Raw genomic sequence first — 17,298 nt, 5'->3', positions numbered from 1 at the left:
CAGCTAGCTAACCTTGCCCTTTCCAGGGTTCCTAACAAATACAAAAGAAAAACAAATGAATTTTCCCAGGGACCTGGTTCATCCCTCTGCCTTCAGAGAGGCTTTTGTTGAGTTGCGGCCACAACTAAGCTCACGGACTGATATGGAGAAATAGTCTCAAAAGATGTATGAGGACGGGGTCCTATCTTTCTTGAGGGAGGGGCCATCAGGGAACAGTTAGGTGAGGGGCACTTGCCTTTAGCCAGCCCTCTCTCCCATCTGCCACCAACTTTTCTTTTTTTCTGTTTAATGGAGAAGCAGACTTGACTAGATGGTCTACATCAATGGTGGGCAACCTACGGCCCACGGGCCACACACAGCCCATCAGGGTAATCCGCTGGCGGGCTGCCAGACAGTTTGTTTACAGTTGCATGGCCATCTGCAGCTCCCAGTGGCCACGGCTCACCATTCCCGGCCAATGGGAGCTGTGAGAAACAGCGCAGGCTCATACTCTGTAAGTACTAGAAACAAAAACACTTCATTTTTCCTTTCTGGAGCCTGACATATGTCATTATCCTCAACTCTAGGACACAATTCAAAAAACCATCTTCCTCTTTTTTTGTTGATCCAAATTTTTTGTCATTTCTTTTTAAAATTGTTCTGTACTAGGCTTTTGAATTCCTGTTCACTCAAGGAAATTTCTGTCTATATCCTTTCATTTCTTACAGCACCTTTAGCTCTGCTGCCAACTGTGGTGTGCTTTTCTCTTTTAAACTCCTCCCTCCAAATCAGATTTCTCTCACTGGTGTGGCAGGGCAGGGCCACCTGCTCATTAATCCTGTGTTGGCCAGGGCGGAACTTGTACACTTCACCACAGGCACCCAGAAGCTTCAGCCAGAAGAGAATATGGCCCTTATGCTTTTAAGGTAGGGTATATAACAAGAGCATATTATACCTGTGCTCTGGGCTCTTCAAAGACTGTCACTTTGCTGCTAGGTGCAGTTCTAGGTTCTGATTAAGCCTTAAATGGTTTAGTTATCTCTGGAGTAGAGACATCTCATCATGGAACAGAGGTGGACAGGGACTCAAAGGCAACTGGATCCTACTGTTGCGCTTAAGGTGTCGAAAGGGTAGAGCTCTCCTAGAACTCAGAATTTACCTTGGTCATCCTCTGGGTGTTCCTTTCTTCTGACGAGTTACCATATATACTCGTTCATTAGCCCGTTGGTTTATAAGCCGACCCCCCAAGATGGATAGGTAGAAATAGTAAAAACTGTATGACCCTTTCATAAGCCGACCCTATATTTCAGGGGTTGCAAACTTTGGCTTCCGGCCCATCAAGGTAAGCCGCTGGCGGGTCAGGACGTTTTGTTCACCTGGAGCGTCTGCAGGCATGGAGCCCCTCAGCTCCCTGTGGCCATGGTTCGCCGTTCTCAGCCAATGGGAGCTGCAGGAAGTGGTGCGCCACTTCCCGCAGCTCCCATTGGCTGGGAACGGCGAACTGAGGACACAGGGAACTGAGGGGCTCCATGCCTGCAGGCGCTCCAGGTAAACAAAAAGACAATGTATTAGATATTCAATTCAATTATTTCATACTGTTTAAAATCATCAAATTTTGGTGTAGACCTGTTTATAAGCCAACCCCCGCTCTCTGATGCGTCACTTTTTTACCAAAAATATTTGGCTTATGAATGAGTATATATGGTGTATTTCCTCTCAGTGAACAGTATAGCTAAACTTCCTTCTTGTAACTACTTCTTATAACTAACTGCCCTGAAAAAAGTGTGTTTCAATCGTCTTGGAGTTACCAAGTTTCTTGTCAGGACTTAAATTTCCCAAAGTTCACAATGGTTGAGTCTAGGAGCATATCTTCTTTTCACCTCTGTAAAATACATTTTGTAATAAAAATCCACAACTTGTGCATGTTTACAAAAAGAGGGGAAAGTAAAATTTGTTATTTTTTCTGTAAACATTTTTCACCCGAGACTACAAAAATGACTAGACTTATTGGGAAACAGTAAAAGTTCTCCACAAAATCTGTACTGTTCAGGAGACAACATAGTTAATGTAAATACTTTATGGTAATAATGAGTGAGATACCATAGCAGATTTTCTGAAGAGATGGGATGAATTTAGATCTACTATGAATGATTTATTTTATTGCATAATCCAGTACAGAGAAGAAACCTGGCAATCTATTTTTTCACTATATACCGAAGTCAAGACAATATTTTTGTAAGATATATAATTGCTACTTAACAAGGACTAATCTTAATTCAGAAGTGTTGTCTGGTATTCTATGTCTAATATCAGTAGGAGAGAAGAAATTAAGATGTATGGTTTTTGTAAGTGATCAGGAATGTTTGAATGGGTTACATAAATAACAGACTAATCAAACCATTAAAATGTATTCCTTACTGCATATTTGTTCATTTAAATCAGATTTTATTAGAAGATTCTGAAGGAGAATTTTATTTTTCTCTTTATGGTTAACACACTGGCAAATATTAATTTGTGAGTTCCATAGGTAAAATATAATATGATATGTTTCAGTGTATTTCTTTAAACTAGGTATGAATTACAGGGTGATTATATTGTATGAAAAAACTCAGTGATTTTTCAAAACTCATGCCTGCCAAATCTCCTCACTAACTCTTTTCACCACTCTGCAGAGAATTCATGAAGCCAATGGAAAATCAAACTTAAAAATAAAAGATTGACATTTTTCTTGTTTATGTTAGGGTATGTCTACACAGCAACAAAAAAAACCCCCAGCTTGGGCTGTAGGGGTGTTTCATAGCTATTGAGACTTCTGGGCTGGGGCTGCAGCCCAAGTTCTGGGACCCTCCCACCCCCTCATGGTCCTAAAGCCTGGGCATCAGTCTAAGCCCAGCAGTCTACACATCAATGAGAGAGCCCTGCAGCCTGAGCCCTGTGAGCACCGATCTGCTGGCAGGGGCTAGCTGCGAGTTTTTCTTTGGTGTGTAGACATATCCTTATAGTCTGTTATAACCAGTCATGTTCCATTAAACAGAAATGTTTGCAAAGAAAACTGACCAAATTCACGGTCCATTTTGGTCAATTTCATAGTCACAGGATTTTTAAAATTATAAATTTCATGATTTCAGCTATTTAAATCTAAAATTTCATGGTGTTGTAATTGATGGGGTCCTGACCCCAAAAGGAGTTGGGGGGGGGGGGCGGGGGCGGGTCTCAAGGTAATTGTGTGGGCCGGGGTTGCAGTACTGCTATCCTTACTTCTGCACTGCAGCTGGAGAGCGGCAGCTGCTGGCTGGGATCCCAGCTCTGAAGGCAGAACCACCTCCAGCAGCAGCACAGAAGTAAAGGTGGCAGGGTATGGTATTATTAGGGTACCCCTTACTTCTCTACTGCTGCTGGTGGGGCGCTGCCTTCAGAGCGAAGCGCCCGACCAACAGCTACCTCTCTGTGGCTGCCTACCTCTGAAGGCAGTGCAGAACTAAGGGTGGCAATACCGTGACTGCCCTAACATAACCTTGCAACTCCCTTTTGGGTCAGGACCCCCAGCTTGAGAAACGCTGGTCTCCCCTGTGAAATATGTATAATATAGGGTAAAAGCACGCAACAGACCAGATTTCATGGGAGGAGACCAGATTTCACGGTCCATGACATGTTTTTCATGGCTGTGAATTTGGTAGGGCCCTATTTATTAGTATGTAACTGATGACATGACATGCCCCACATGTAATCAAAAATTAAAAAGTATTTCTCCTCCTCTATTCCAAATAAAGTCAGATGGACTCTAACACAGAATTCAGATCCTGGTTTGGAATACTTCAAAATGCAGCATGTTTTTGCATTCTAGTTTTTGGGTCAATACATTATAATAACAGTGGCCATTTGCAAAATTTGGATCCAGGTTTGGATTTTGAACACCACCAAAATTCAGATCCAGGGTTTTAGCTTGGGCCCTTCTCTAGTTGCAAGCAATTATTACTTTTCTTATCTCAGTTCTAAATCCATTTCAGCCCTGAAAACTGTATAAGAGAAAAACACACTATACAGTTGGGTATGCAATAAAAAATGGAAGAAGATATTGCTCTTTTCCTGTGAGAATAATTAATATAAGAAGTCTTGTAGCTTCCCCATTTGAGTTATCCCTCCTTTCCCCACTCATGAAAATAAATGCCATGCAAGAGATCACCCTTCAGGTACTCACTCTTTGTGTTTACACAGGCACAAGCCGTATTTCCCCAGTCAGTGAAGCTATTTACCTCAAAGCTCTGGTTCATTCTTGAGGCTCCACTGTTTTTCATAAACTATACTGTGGCAGTTTGGCACAAATCTGGTCTGAAACAGCTACTCTGTATAGCCACAACAGCCACTGTTCCCCACTATATTGTCTATATGCTGTGCTTTGCAGGCTTCATGTATTTCCTACCCGCCCCAGCCCCCTGGACAGGAAAATAGGGCCTCTGCATGTGTTTAACCTCACATTTTTGCAGGATACTAATATTTCTGCTCTTAATTGACTATAGTTTTACAGGAGAGTGTGTCCCAGATGTGATTGCTCTAAAATGAAAGAGTATCAGTGTTGAGCTTGAATATCTGCAATCTAATTACCAAAATGCCCTTGCATTTTATTTTGAAAGTTTCTTTCACTTAGGTATGACATTTCTAAATGACACTGGTAATCCTGGATTTTTCCCCTTGTTTTTACAGGTGACCTGTAACTGTTTCACCATCAGTAATGGAGAAATGCAGGATGTTGGTGTTGGCCTGTATCCCAGGTACTGTGGACACTGTTTCATTCACTGTTTTTCATTCAAAAACTCTGTGTGTGGCTTTTTATTTTTTATTTTATTGTTTTTTATTTCTAGCTAGCTAGAGGGGTCACTGAAGTAGCAGGTACCATAGCTAAATAAGAAATTAGGAAATGTAAATAAATTACAAGAACATGAAAAATATTATTGAGTTTAAAAATATTTTTAAACTTCTAATTGCAGAGTTTTAACATAATTTAGATAGGACAGTTCTTTATACCTGAATTCTTGTTCTCATGGAGACCCTAATCTCTTCCCGGTAAGGATAAATACTGCCACTAAAACATGAGACTCGGGCTTCTTAAGAAAGTACCAAGAAGCTTGGTTAAATAGTTCCTTGAAAGAATAGGGTTTTTGCAGCCCATCACTTTCCTTTTTGTCACATTGAAAGAGAATATAGGATTTTAGATATGAAAATTAAGAATAATAAAAAAAAATATTATAATGACACTTTGGTATGCCAACACCTTGATACTGCATGTGGTTCTGATCACCCCATCTCAGAAAAGATACGTTAGAAATGGATAAGGTACAAATCTCAGATGCTGGTGTTCTGTCCTCCTGTTGCCAGCTATCTCCTTAGTGCACAGGGGCTGATGGTCAGATGAAATCTCCCTTGCCCAGGGCATAGATAGGTTTCTTTGACCTCCTCAAGATTCATAGGGGCTTCTAAATGGTTCAGTGCAGGACTGGGGCCAGAAATGGTTCAGTGCAGCCCTTGGCAAAGCCTTCCACTTGGTCTACCAGAACAGCTTCCATTTTGGGTGACAGAAAGGTCACTCCCACCAACACTGAATCAGCTGAGTATAATAAATAAAGAAAGGAGCCCTGCAAGGTGGCCAATCTCTCCTTGCTCCTTTTCACATATAGCTTTGGAGGGGCTGTCTCTGAAGGGTTCCACATCACACAGCTGCTCCTCCCTCCTGGTGTCTCCTTCTTTGTTAGCGGGATTGGAGATCTCCTGAATGTATTTTATGCACTCCCTCTGTCCTCCAGAATATTAAGACAATGGGAAAAGAGGTGTTTTTAATAACTAGTGACTATGCAGGATCTGGCACTCAGTGCGTCAGCTTTTTTCCAGGAGAGATCACATCCCATTTCCTCTGGTCCCATACCTTCTCTCAGTATCCATGCTTCCGTGGACCCTGGGTAATGTCTGCCTGAAGACTAATAGTCAAAGGTGGACATTGGCAGAGTGGTGGTTGGTGGCTAAGTGGTAGATATCCCCTGTTAGCAATCAAAAAGCAAGTTATCCAAGAGGTACTCAGTATAAGAACCATCCTAGTAGAATTTTCTACAGAGATTGAACTACAGCCTTCCTGGATCTAAAATCATGAGCATATATTGCTTGAGCAAACAGACCAGACCCATTACTTCAAAGGCAGTAGCATAAACCTCTGTACACAGTCTAACTACTAGAATCATAGAATCATAGAATCATAGAATATCAGGGTTGGAAGGGACCCCAGAAGGTCATCTAGTCCAACCCCCTGCTCAAAGCAGGACCAAGTCCCAGTTAAATCATCCCAGCCAGGGCTTTGTCAAGCCTGACCTTAAAAACCTCTAAGGAAGGAGATTCTACCACCTCCCTAGGTAACGCATTCCAGTGTTTCACCACCCTCTTAGTGAAAAAGTTTTTCCTAATATCCAATCTAAACCTCCCCCATTGCAACTTGAGACCATTACTCCTCGTTCTGTCATCTGCTACCATTGAGAACAGTCTAGAGCCATCCTCTTTGAAACCCCCTTTCAGGTAGTTGAAAGCAGCTATCAAATCCCCCCTCATTCTTCTCTTCTGCAGACTAAGAAGGGGACAGAGAGCCACATTTTGTTACACAAAGGTGCTGGGTTAAATGTACTTGTTAATACGGGGACAACAGATGTGAGCCAAAATCCGATTCCACCCTGATGATACTGGAATTCTTTTATGAAGAGTTCATCACCATGACAGGGCAAGCTTCTGCCCTGGGTGCTATGCAATTGAGGGCTGCCTAGTAGGGTCATACTCAGTGTTAAGACATCGTCACATGGAAATGCGAAACATATAGAGAAACAAATTACTGTAAACCATCTCCTCTGATAGAGGGGACTAAGGAGAGAACATTTCAGTGAGGCTCCCCTCAGAGTTTCCTCCCAAATTGTTCTATGGGAGGGCATATGTGTTTGTGCATGTGTGTACTACTTCCCATTCCCACATACCATGGAGCAGGCTGCAGTGCTGCCCCACAAATCCTATGGATCCTCTGGAGGCCAGAGTATCCGAAGGGAGATGTTGGATCCCTGATGCCTTCAGTACCACCTACAGAAATATACAGTTCTAGGACGTATTTCATTTCTACTCTGAATTCTGTATGATGGGGGACCAATGGGAATGAATCACATTCCCTTGTCTCCAGCCTATATACTCTGCCCTGGCCCACCCCTTTCCCCTCACACAGAGCCCTCACAGGGAGGCAGCAGCCCCCTTCTTCCCCCCGCTCTTTCCATGCAGAACAGTGAGAAGGAGGAATGAGTAAATGTGCAGGTCAAGGAGAATGATCAAGGTGGGGCTCCTATTATTAATGAATATAAATCTTCTAAACCTTCATTTTCTTCACCTAACCAACCACACTTGATTATCAGGGATTTTCCTTCTTTGATAAACTGATTGCCTGGTGCATTAGATATAACTCAGTCAGCTCATGTTAAATAATTCAGGAGGTACTGGCAGTGGAGGATCCTTCTTTCTAATGTTCTCTGTTTCTCTCTCTCCCCACTCCCACCCCAGCATGTCTCTCCTTAACCACAGCTGCGACCCAAACTGTGTGATCGTTTTTGAGGGACGCCAGCTTCTACTTCGGTCAGTCCGGGAGATCCAGATTGGTGAAGAGGTAATTAACTTATCCTCCCTTCCATCACTGACACCTGCAGCAATGACATCTCCCTAAATAAATGCCAGACTGCAGGGCCACCAGTTTAATATTTTGATGATATATTGATGCTAGTTTCTATCACATAGCTATCAGGGAGAAGACGATAAATAGAATCATCTCTTCACACTGGCTGGGCCCCATAATCATTACATCTCATAAATCACAGGCAGCCTTGATAAATTCTTGTTCCTCCATTCCTCCTTTAGGCACTTAATTTTGTATTTGAACGCCTTTACCCTGATGGAAACGCATGATATTTCTGGGACGATTGCAATGCTCACTAAGTCATCACAACAATAAGAGTTTGTCAGGCTGCCACCACATTGTAGCAGTAAACCTTTAGTTGGCAGTGAAAGTAGCAAGACAGGGTTTGTTTGCTTGTCAGTTTCATTAAAAATGACTTGGAGAAATCCCTTTCAAAGTGATTTATGTGTTCTGATGTGAGGAATTCTCAACTTGTTTTTTAGTTGCCATTTGTATAACTTTTAAAATCAGTTGTGATGGCTGAAATATTTCCAGGTAAACAAATATCACACCGACTTGGTGTTGAATTTGCTGAGTAGGGCCATTATCCTGCAAAGACCGATGCATGTGCATAACTTTACGTACACGAGTAGCCCCTCTAAGATCACAATACTCATCAGTGTAAGTCTTTGTAGAACTAGGGCCTAGCTTCAATCCAATGCACTTATGTGTCTCAGTCTTTGGAGGATCTGAAGGGCATATAGATTCCACATTTACAACTTTGCAATATCTGATGTTCTATTGTCTTAATATTATTTTTGTTTTTTTTAAATCATCTACCTCCAAACAACAATGCAATGGAGATAAGTAAAGGGTGAAAATCCTTCATAGCCATAATAATAAGATTCTTTAGGAAAATCAAGGAAAACATCTTTGCAGTACATACTTTTTTTTGCCAGGAACAATCTCTCAGGATTCAATGTGTTTTTCTGCAGTTATCAACTGCAAACTTCACTTTGCCTAAAATTCTTATTTAGGCCAGAAATGTATACACTTATTTTTCTTCCTTTTTTTTTTTTTTTAACTACATGCCCTTCTTACCTCTTACCAATTTACTGAAGTGAGTTATTTATTACAAAAAAGAGTGGAATAAACTTTAACGAGGTCTCCATAGTATGTAAGAACAGATCCTAAACTCTGAAGCTACTTCATTTTTCTCCATCCTTGGATTTTTTTCCAGTTGAATTTCACCAAACATGAACATTACTCAGTATAGCACAATGATGGGCCTAATACAAGAACATGAATAGAATTCCTGATTTCCTGATTTGTAAGACCAGTGCACTAACTTTACTATGAGTTTGACCTAAGAAGCTATGACACACCAAGTCTAAATTTGGAAGTGAATGCATCACTCATGGAAGCCTCTGGCTGAAAATCAGTGGTGAGCTAAGTATGGTGTTTATTAGTCGCTGGTTGTAAGCTGCTCAGAAAACAGATGTAATTTGCAGTGACTTTGGCAGCCGCAGGAGCTTAAAAATGAATGCAACTTACACATGTGGGAGCAAATATTCAAAAATTCTCAGCTCCCATTTAGGCGTTGAAATAAAGGCCAGATTTTCAAATAAATCAGCTCAATATGTTAAGCTATTTTCAGTTTCTTGATCCAGAGGCAATCCTGGCAATTAGAGGCTGATCCAGTAGATATAGTATACTTGGACTTTCAGAAAACCTTTAACAAGGTCCCTCACTAAAGGCTCTAAAGCAAACTAAGCAGTCATGGAATAAGAGGGAAAGTCCTCTCATGGATCAGGAACTGGTTAAAAGATAGGAAACAGGTTTTTTCAGAATGGAGAGAGGTAAATAGTAGTGTTCCCCAGGGGTCTTTACTAGGACCAGTGCTGTTCAACATATTCATAAATGATCTGGAAAAATGGGTAAACAGTAAGGTGTCAAAGTTTCAGATAATATAAAATTGCTCAAAATAGTTAAGTTCAAAGCAGAATGCGAAAAGTTACAATGAAATCTCACAAAACTGGGTGACTGGGCAACAAAATGGCAGATGAAATTCCATGTTGATAATTGCAAAGTAATGCCCATTGGAAAATATAATCCCAAATATCATAATGCCAATATATAAATCCATGGTATACCCACAGCTTGAATACTGCCTGCAATTCTGGTCACCCCGTCTCAAAAAAGATACTTTAGAAATGGAAAAGGTACAGAGAAGAGTAACACAAATGATTAGGGGTATGGAACAGCTGCCATATGAGGAGAGAATAAAAAGATTGGGACTGTTCAGCATGGAAAAGAGACGACTAAGGGGGGATATGACAGAGGTCTATGAAATCATGAGTGTTGAGGAGAAAGGGAATAAGGTAGCATTATCGAACTTGTCACATAACACTAGAACTATGGGTCACCCAATGAAATTAATTGTTGTGAGGTCTGAAACAAAAGGAAGCATTTCTTCACACAACGCATAGTCAACCTGTGGAACTTGTTGCCCGGGATATTGTCAAGGCCAAACTATAACTTGGTTCAAAAAATAATTGGATACATATATGCAGGATAGATCCAACAATGGCTATTAGCCAAGATGGTCAGATATGCAACCCCACCCCTAAGCCTCTTACCGCCAGATGCTGGGACTGGACAACAGGGGATGGATCACTCGATAAATATCCTGTTTTGTTCATTCCCTTTGACGCATCTGACATTGGCCACTATTGGAAGACAGGATACTGGGCTAGATGGGCCATCGGTCTGACCCAGGATGGCATTCTTACGTTCTGTGGTTGTTTTGATGCCTAAATGGGAGCTGAGTTCTTTTAAAAATCTGGCCTGAAGAGGGCAGATGTTGTGGGATAGAGAAAAAGCAACTAACATTGAGTGTTTGTGGTAAAACAGGTGCCCCCTCATTTAACCCAAAAATAGTGGCTTGAGTTACATGTCAGTTAATTATGCATTCATGTATGTTAGTGGAAAAATGCATATAAATGATAAAGTGATATTTGGTATGAGTATACCAAATGAATATCATTTACACCTGGAGAGGGAAAAAGGAAAAGAAAAATAATCTATTAGGACGGTGTAAGAAAAAGTAGGGGGCTCTGCATTATTTTATATCCTCATGTCAGTTGGTTTTCCTATTATATCTCTGCCTCTTTCAACGTTCTCTCTGGTACAAGTGAGCTCAGAATCTGATCCAATGGGGCAGTACAACGTGCAAGTCAGGGCAGAATCTGGCCCTGTATCAGTATAAAAATAGTGCTTCCAAAATGGATTTGGGATCATATATAAGGTGTTGTTTCAAGTCATGTAGCAACAAGAAAGTTCAAAGAATTTTAAGGATTAGAAAACCATTTACAGGCAGAATGTGGCACCTTAGGTAATGGCAAATAAAAGTCTGAGTAATCAATTACACTTATTGGGGAAAAAAGAATCACAGTAGTGACTCAAAGCCAGGCTATAAAAAGAGCACTCTTGTGTAGTTATCCATATAGGAACAAACTCGATGGGAATTCCGGACCTTGCCAGGGCAATACGAAGCTCTAGAATTTTATATTTTCATTAGACCAGTGAGAAATAAAAATAATGTTGCACTTCTATAGCACCTTCCAACTGAGGATCTCAAAGCAATTTACAGACATCAGTGATTTATGATCCCCATTTTACCAGTGAGGAAATGGAGACATAGGGTATGTCAACACACCTGCGGGGAGTGAGTCTTGCAGCCTGGGTTGACAGACTTGTGCTAGTGGGACTCACGCTAGGATGCTAAAAATAGGAATGTGGACCTTCCAGCTCAATCTGAAGATAGAACTCTGCAGCCTATCGACAGGGGTGAGCTTCAGAGCCCAAGTGCCAGCCCAAGCCCAAATGTCAAAACAATGTGTATACAGCTATTTTCAGTATGCTAGCCCGGGCCCTGCTAGTGGTGAGTCAGTCAGTCCAGGCTGCAAGACTCACTCTCTGCAGCTGTGTAAACATATCCACAGAGGTTAAGTCACTGGTCACTGGTTTTAGAAACTGCTGTTGTGCTCATCTCAGTATAATATAAAGTGGAAGGCCCACTGGAGCTCTAGTGGAGCAGGTATAACTGAGATCAGAATCAGGCCTAGATTAGGTTCTAAAGCACTTATCATTTAAATTGGATGATATTGATCAGGTCAGTGATAAACATATATGGTCCATCTAAAAATGGTGCAGCTTTCTTTTTCCCTGCCAGTTTTGAGCAAACTGGAGCTGTTTGATGGTTTTATTCTCTCATCCATTGGGAATTTGTTGGTTTGCATGTTTTTGATGTGAAATCATGTGACACTAGTTTTGATTTCATTTTGCTTTGAGCTTTGGGGTTCTTTCAAACCTCAAAACCAAGGTGAATCTCAGGAGCTGTGAAACTGGGCAGGTTAAAACAGAAAAAAATGTTTACACAAATCCCCGTAAAGAGAAACTTCTGAGTCTGAGGTGACTTTGAATTTGATGAAAATGTAATCACTCTTAACATCACGTACAAAATATCCTGGTAATAAATGGGTCTTGTTTATGAAGAATTTAATATAGATTACCCCAAGAACTACCCCAGCTCAAGAGATTAGTTTAAAATCATCAGATTTAAAAATTATAATAAATATGGGGATCTTTTTCTTTGCCTTCTGGGGTTTGTGCCATTAAGGATTCACATTTACAAGTTTTTCTCCACAACCACATATGCTAAAATCTTACTGTTTTTTAGATTAGAAGCTGAGATTCTCATATAATCACCTGTTTCTAAGCGCTGGGGCATTAGGGAAAAATTATATTTCACAAGGCTAATAATAAAATTGCAAGAGTTAGCAACATGGAGAATTATTTGGTTGTTATGTTTTGTTTAGGAAACCAAACATTCCACAGTGGGCTCTGATCTCAGTTATGTCAGTTTTACACTTGTGAAATTCCATGGAATCAGTGCACAAACATCCTCTGCTCTCCCAGGTTCCTGCCAGTGCATACTCCATGAAGTGCTCAGAGGGGCAGCTCCTCTTTCTATACTGACATAACTGGTACACCTAGGCCTTGTCTGCACTACACAATTAAGACAATCTATGTTAAGCTGACATACTGCTGCCGCAGTAATTAGTGCAATATTTCATGTCCACACTACCCTCCTTCTGCTGGTGTTGACATCCTCACCAGGAGCACTTGCACCAACTTAAGGGGAGCAGTGTGGGGGGGCTGAGAGCCTGGGCTCTCAGTTCAGCATGGAACTTCCAACTGTTGGGACAGCCCAGGCTCAGCACCAGGCAACTGAGCTCAGAGCTCGGTGTGATGCTGACAGGTGATGTAAGTAATGCAGTGTCTACACAGACACTGCATTGCCCTAAGTCAGAGGTGGGCAAACTATGGCCCGCGGGACCGTCCTGCCCGGCCCCTGAGCTCCTGGCCCAGGAGGCTAGCCCCCGGCCCCTCTCCCGCTGTCCCCCATCCCCCGCAGCAGGGCTGCACGCTCATTCGGGGCAGCGCGACAGTGTGTCTGGCTCTGGCTGGGCAGCGCAGTGGCCAGACATGCTGCTCTGAGCAGCATGGTAAGTGGGCTGGGGCTGGAGGGTTGGATAAGGGGCAGGGAGTCCCGGGGGGCAGTCAGGTAACAGGGAGCAGGGGACGATTGGATGGGGCGGAGGTTCTGGGGGGGGCAATCGGGACAGGGAGCGGGGGGAGTTAGATAGGGGGTGGAGTTGGTTGGGGTGGGGGTTCCGGGAGGGGGTGGTCAGGGGACAAGGAGAGGCGGGGTAGGATGGGTGGGGAGTTCTGAGGGGGGCAGTCAGGGGGCAGATAGTGGGTGGGGACTTACATCAGCAGGAGCAACGCTGTAGTGTAGACCTGGCCCTAGTAACAGAAATATAGAGCAAAAAGAAAAGGAGTACTTGTGGCACCTTAGAGACTAACAAATTTATTTGAGCATAAGCTTTTGTGAGCTACAGCTCACTTCATATAGAGAATACGAATAGAACGATAAATATTTACACACACATTAAAAATCAGTACCAAATATAGAATTTTGCAATTGAAAAAGCAATTTCTACAAGAACATTTATTCCAGAATCCTCACACTTCGGGCTTATCAACACAGATATTTAGTTGGTGGCAAGCTAGAGTGTGAATCTACCCTGTGTTATTCTGCCGTGCACCAACTGTCCATGTGCACCCTGCTGACATTAATTAACTGTTCATTAATGCACTTTGTTCTGGTCCCCATTCAAAGAGGACTAGATCAAAGTGCATTGATAAACAGTTAATGTGTTTCAGCAGGGTGTATATGAACAGTTGTGCCATAGATTCACACCCCCAGCTTGCTGCAAACTAAATATTTGTGTAGTCAAGTCCTTAGAGTTTTAAGTGGCAGATATGGAATTCCTAGGCTCCTTGGAAACATAGGTTTGAATCCCAGCAGGGTCAGTTCAATGTCAGTGTCCTCACAGAGGCCAACATCTTCAGTTGCTCATCTTAAGTGAAAAAAGAAAAGGAGTACTTGTGGCACCTTAGAGACTAACAAATTTATTAGAACATAAGCTTTTGTGAGCTACAGCTCACTTCATCGGATGCACGGCTGCTACTCTGAAACCTGTCATCTTAAGTGATCACTCTCCTTACTGTGTGTATGATAAAACCCATTGTTTCATGTTCTCTGTGTGTGTATATAAATCTCCCCTCTGTATTTTCCACCAAATGCATCCGATGAAGTGAGCTGTAGCTCACGAAAGCTTATGCTCAAATAAATGTTAGTCTCTAAGGTGCCACAAGTACTCCTTTTCTTTTTGCGAATACAGACTAACACGGCTGCTACTCTGAAATCTTCAGTGTTGAGGCCCTGATTATCCAGCATCAGCTGAGATGTAGCAGGCACTGTGTGCGCATGCCTGATGTACACTTACCAAAAAAACTGCTGTACGCCCAACTCATCAAAGGAGAAAGGAAACGAGGAGGCCAAAAGAAACACTTTAAAGGCACCTTCAAGATAAAGATCAAGAGATGGGGCATCAACACCGCACACTGGGAGACAGCGGCCCAGGATAGGGATAACTGGCGAAAACTTGTCAGAGAGGGAACGTCCACTTTTGAGGAAAATCGTCTTGCCCTGGTTGCAGAAAAATGCCAGAAAAGAAAGGAAAGACAATTGTCATACAGCAATCATGGCCCAACCCTGTCTTCCAACACCACCTGCAATGTCTGCCAACAGTCCTGTGGCTAAAGGATCAGAATCCTCAGTCACAAAAGGACCCATGAAAAATAAAACCCGTGAAAGAGATCATCCTCCTCCTCGAGGGATCGTTGACAACCTTTCTGATGAGGATGATCAATTGGGTTGCATACAATATGTGAGGTCCTTTTGGATATGACATTAAAAAACAGTGTCTGGCCTGTGCCCTGAGTTCTACTCTCTTATGTACCCATCCAATGTATTGAAGATGTTTAGAGAAAAAATCCCTTTGGAGGAAATGGAGCCATGTGGAAGAACCTCCTCCAGATTTGGAACTTTGAGTTTGTATTTCATTCCCTCGTGAATCTTGGTCCTAGTAGAACTCTTTTACCCTCCCTTTATGGCCTTTCTCCCCTATTGTTTTCCTCATCTCCTTTCTTTGTATTGGGCTGAGCTGTTGCTGCACACAGCTTCACCTGGGGTGTAACTAGCAGCACAGTGAAACTGACTGAAATCCTGATGTTTGAAATGCTGGAGATGAGCACCTCTGAGAGTAGGATCTGGCATATGCAGAACAGAGCAGCAGAGTGGAAGAAGCAGAGGTGAAGAGAAAACAAACGAGGGCTGGGAGCAACTTCAGATCTCCCTCTGCTGAAGCAGGAGAGAGAGGATCTCCTACTGCTCTCTTGACCCTAATTTGTACCGGATTTCAGAGCATAATTGAATCTAATAAGAGGAAGAAGGAAATGATGGAAGTCAGCTGTGGAAATTGCAGTCTGTGTGTCTCTAATGATAACTTAGGATACAGGAGTCTCTCAAATTTGCTTCCAGTCACTCATACCCAGTTATAAGACCTTCCTCCTCCTCCTGCTCCAATAATGTCAGTCTTAGCATTGATTTTCCTAGTTTTTGTTACCTTAGGACAGGCCGTAAGCATTATGTAAAGTTTTTTTTCTTCCTTTTTCATTTCATTTTTGAAAGAATGAAAATACTGGCTAAATATGGGGTGTGGGGAAAAGAGATTAGAAAATAGAAATCATTTCCTTGGAGATTAAAGTGGCTCCTTCAGGGATAAACTGGACTATTAAATTCATATATATTCAGGAACATTTTTCAAACACTCAGAGAAACCTCTCTGAAGATGGCGTCCAATGTGCCCCTGTCTTAAGTAACCACTTTAAAGTAGCTGCAGGGTTTCCATTGTAATTTTGTCTGACCTACTGCTAAAGACCAATTCTGGTACACAACCAATTCGGGTGGTTGGTTGCTTGTCTATGCTAAGTACACTTTAGAAATTCTTATAACTGATCCATGGTATGTACATGATGACAGATTTTCAACCAGAATATCTGTTATTTAAAACATGTCTTTATAGTATTAACACCCATTAACAGTTATTTGTTACAGTGCAGTTTTTAAACAAAATTAAATTATGGGACCTGGAGCCCAGATCCTCAAAGGGATCATTGGATGCAGTTGGATGCAGTAAAGCTTTGGTCAACTGAATTAATGGTATAATTAATACTGTACATCCTACACACAAAATACTATTAAAGGAATATTTGATGAGTGTAAAAATTTCATAATTATGTACAAGTTAAATGAGCCTTGCATCTAATGAACAGATCCAAAATTAAAACAAGTGTAAGAGACAGACTTTAATAAAGGGCTTCTATGTATAACTGATTAAATGATTAGTATACACTTAGTCACTGGGAGGGGGGTCATGTTTTTGAACATTAGATTTACATTTTCCAGTTCAATCTGGCAACAACAAAATATTCTGTTCACTTAGGGCTCAATGCAGCTCCCACTGAAATGAATGGAAACATGCCCATTGATTTCAATGGGAGCTGGGTCAGACCCTTTAACTGCACAAAAAATCAAGGGGTTGTAAAGTTCCACATCGTAGGGATTATTAATCATGTGTTGCCTTTCACTTCTTGATCATAAGTTCAAATTCAGAGCAGGTTGTTAGTGACTGTTATCAGCTGATAGCAGTAGTAGCCTAGAAGAAATTGCTTTCAGTTTAGTTCCTCTTATAAAGTTTCCTGCATCATACTTGGTACTCTTGTCAGGAGCACAAACAGAAAGGAAACAAGGATTGAACAGGTCTGGAGACTGGAAATGGGCAAAGTGAGGATTGGTTCACTCTCTGTTAGATTTAGGCTGTGGTTTGTGATTCAGGTTTGAGACTCAACCACCTCTAATGCTTAGATTCAGCAGTGTTGAAAGCTTATGACCTTTTCTCTCAATATTTTGGCCCTGGATGGAGGAAAAACACATGAATGGTTGTTCCCACAAGATTTCTGCTATCTTGGACCATGTTTTAGCCAGATTAGGTCTCTTCTGGTTTTGGATATAACCTAAACCTAAAATCATAGGAAGGGGATCAGATCCAGTGATTCAAATCCAACTCCCACCAAGATTTAGGGGAAGGTGATTCAGATTTGAGCTT

General features: G+C 41.8%; 1 protein-coding gene across 5 annotated transcripts in view; it reads left to right on the top strand.

The window, feature by feature from the left end:
- Positions 1-17,298, top strand: part of SMYD3 (SET and MYND domain containing 3) — a 675,358-nt gene that overhangs the window by 547,439 nt on the left and 110,621 nt on the right. For all 5 annotated transcript variants that reach the window (XM_038393975.2, XM_038393979.2, XM_043512275.1 and 2 more), the window contains 2 exons: positions 4,681-4,748; positions 7,549-7,651. In XM_038393975.2, the coding sequence (XP_038249903.1) occupies positions 4,681-4,748; positions 7,549-7,651 (171 nt within the window). The remainder of the gene's footprint in view (positions 1-4,680; positions 4,749-7,548; positions 7,652-17,298) is intronic.

This window comes from Dermochelys coriacea, chromosome 3 (assembly GCF_009764565.3).
Source record: "Dermochelys coriacea isolate rDerCor1 chromosome 3, rDerCor1.pri.v4, whole genome shotgun sequence".
Lineage (NCBI taxonomy): Eukaryota > Metazoa > Chordata > Testudines > Dermochelyidae > Dermochelys > Dermochelys coriacea.
This window is presented reverse-complemented; position numbering and strand designations above follow the sequence as displayed.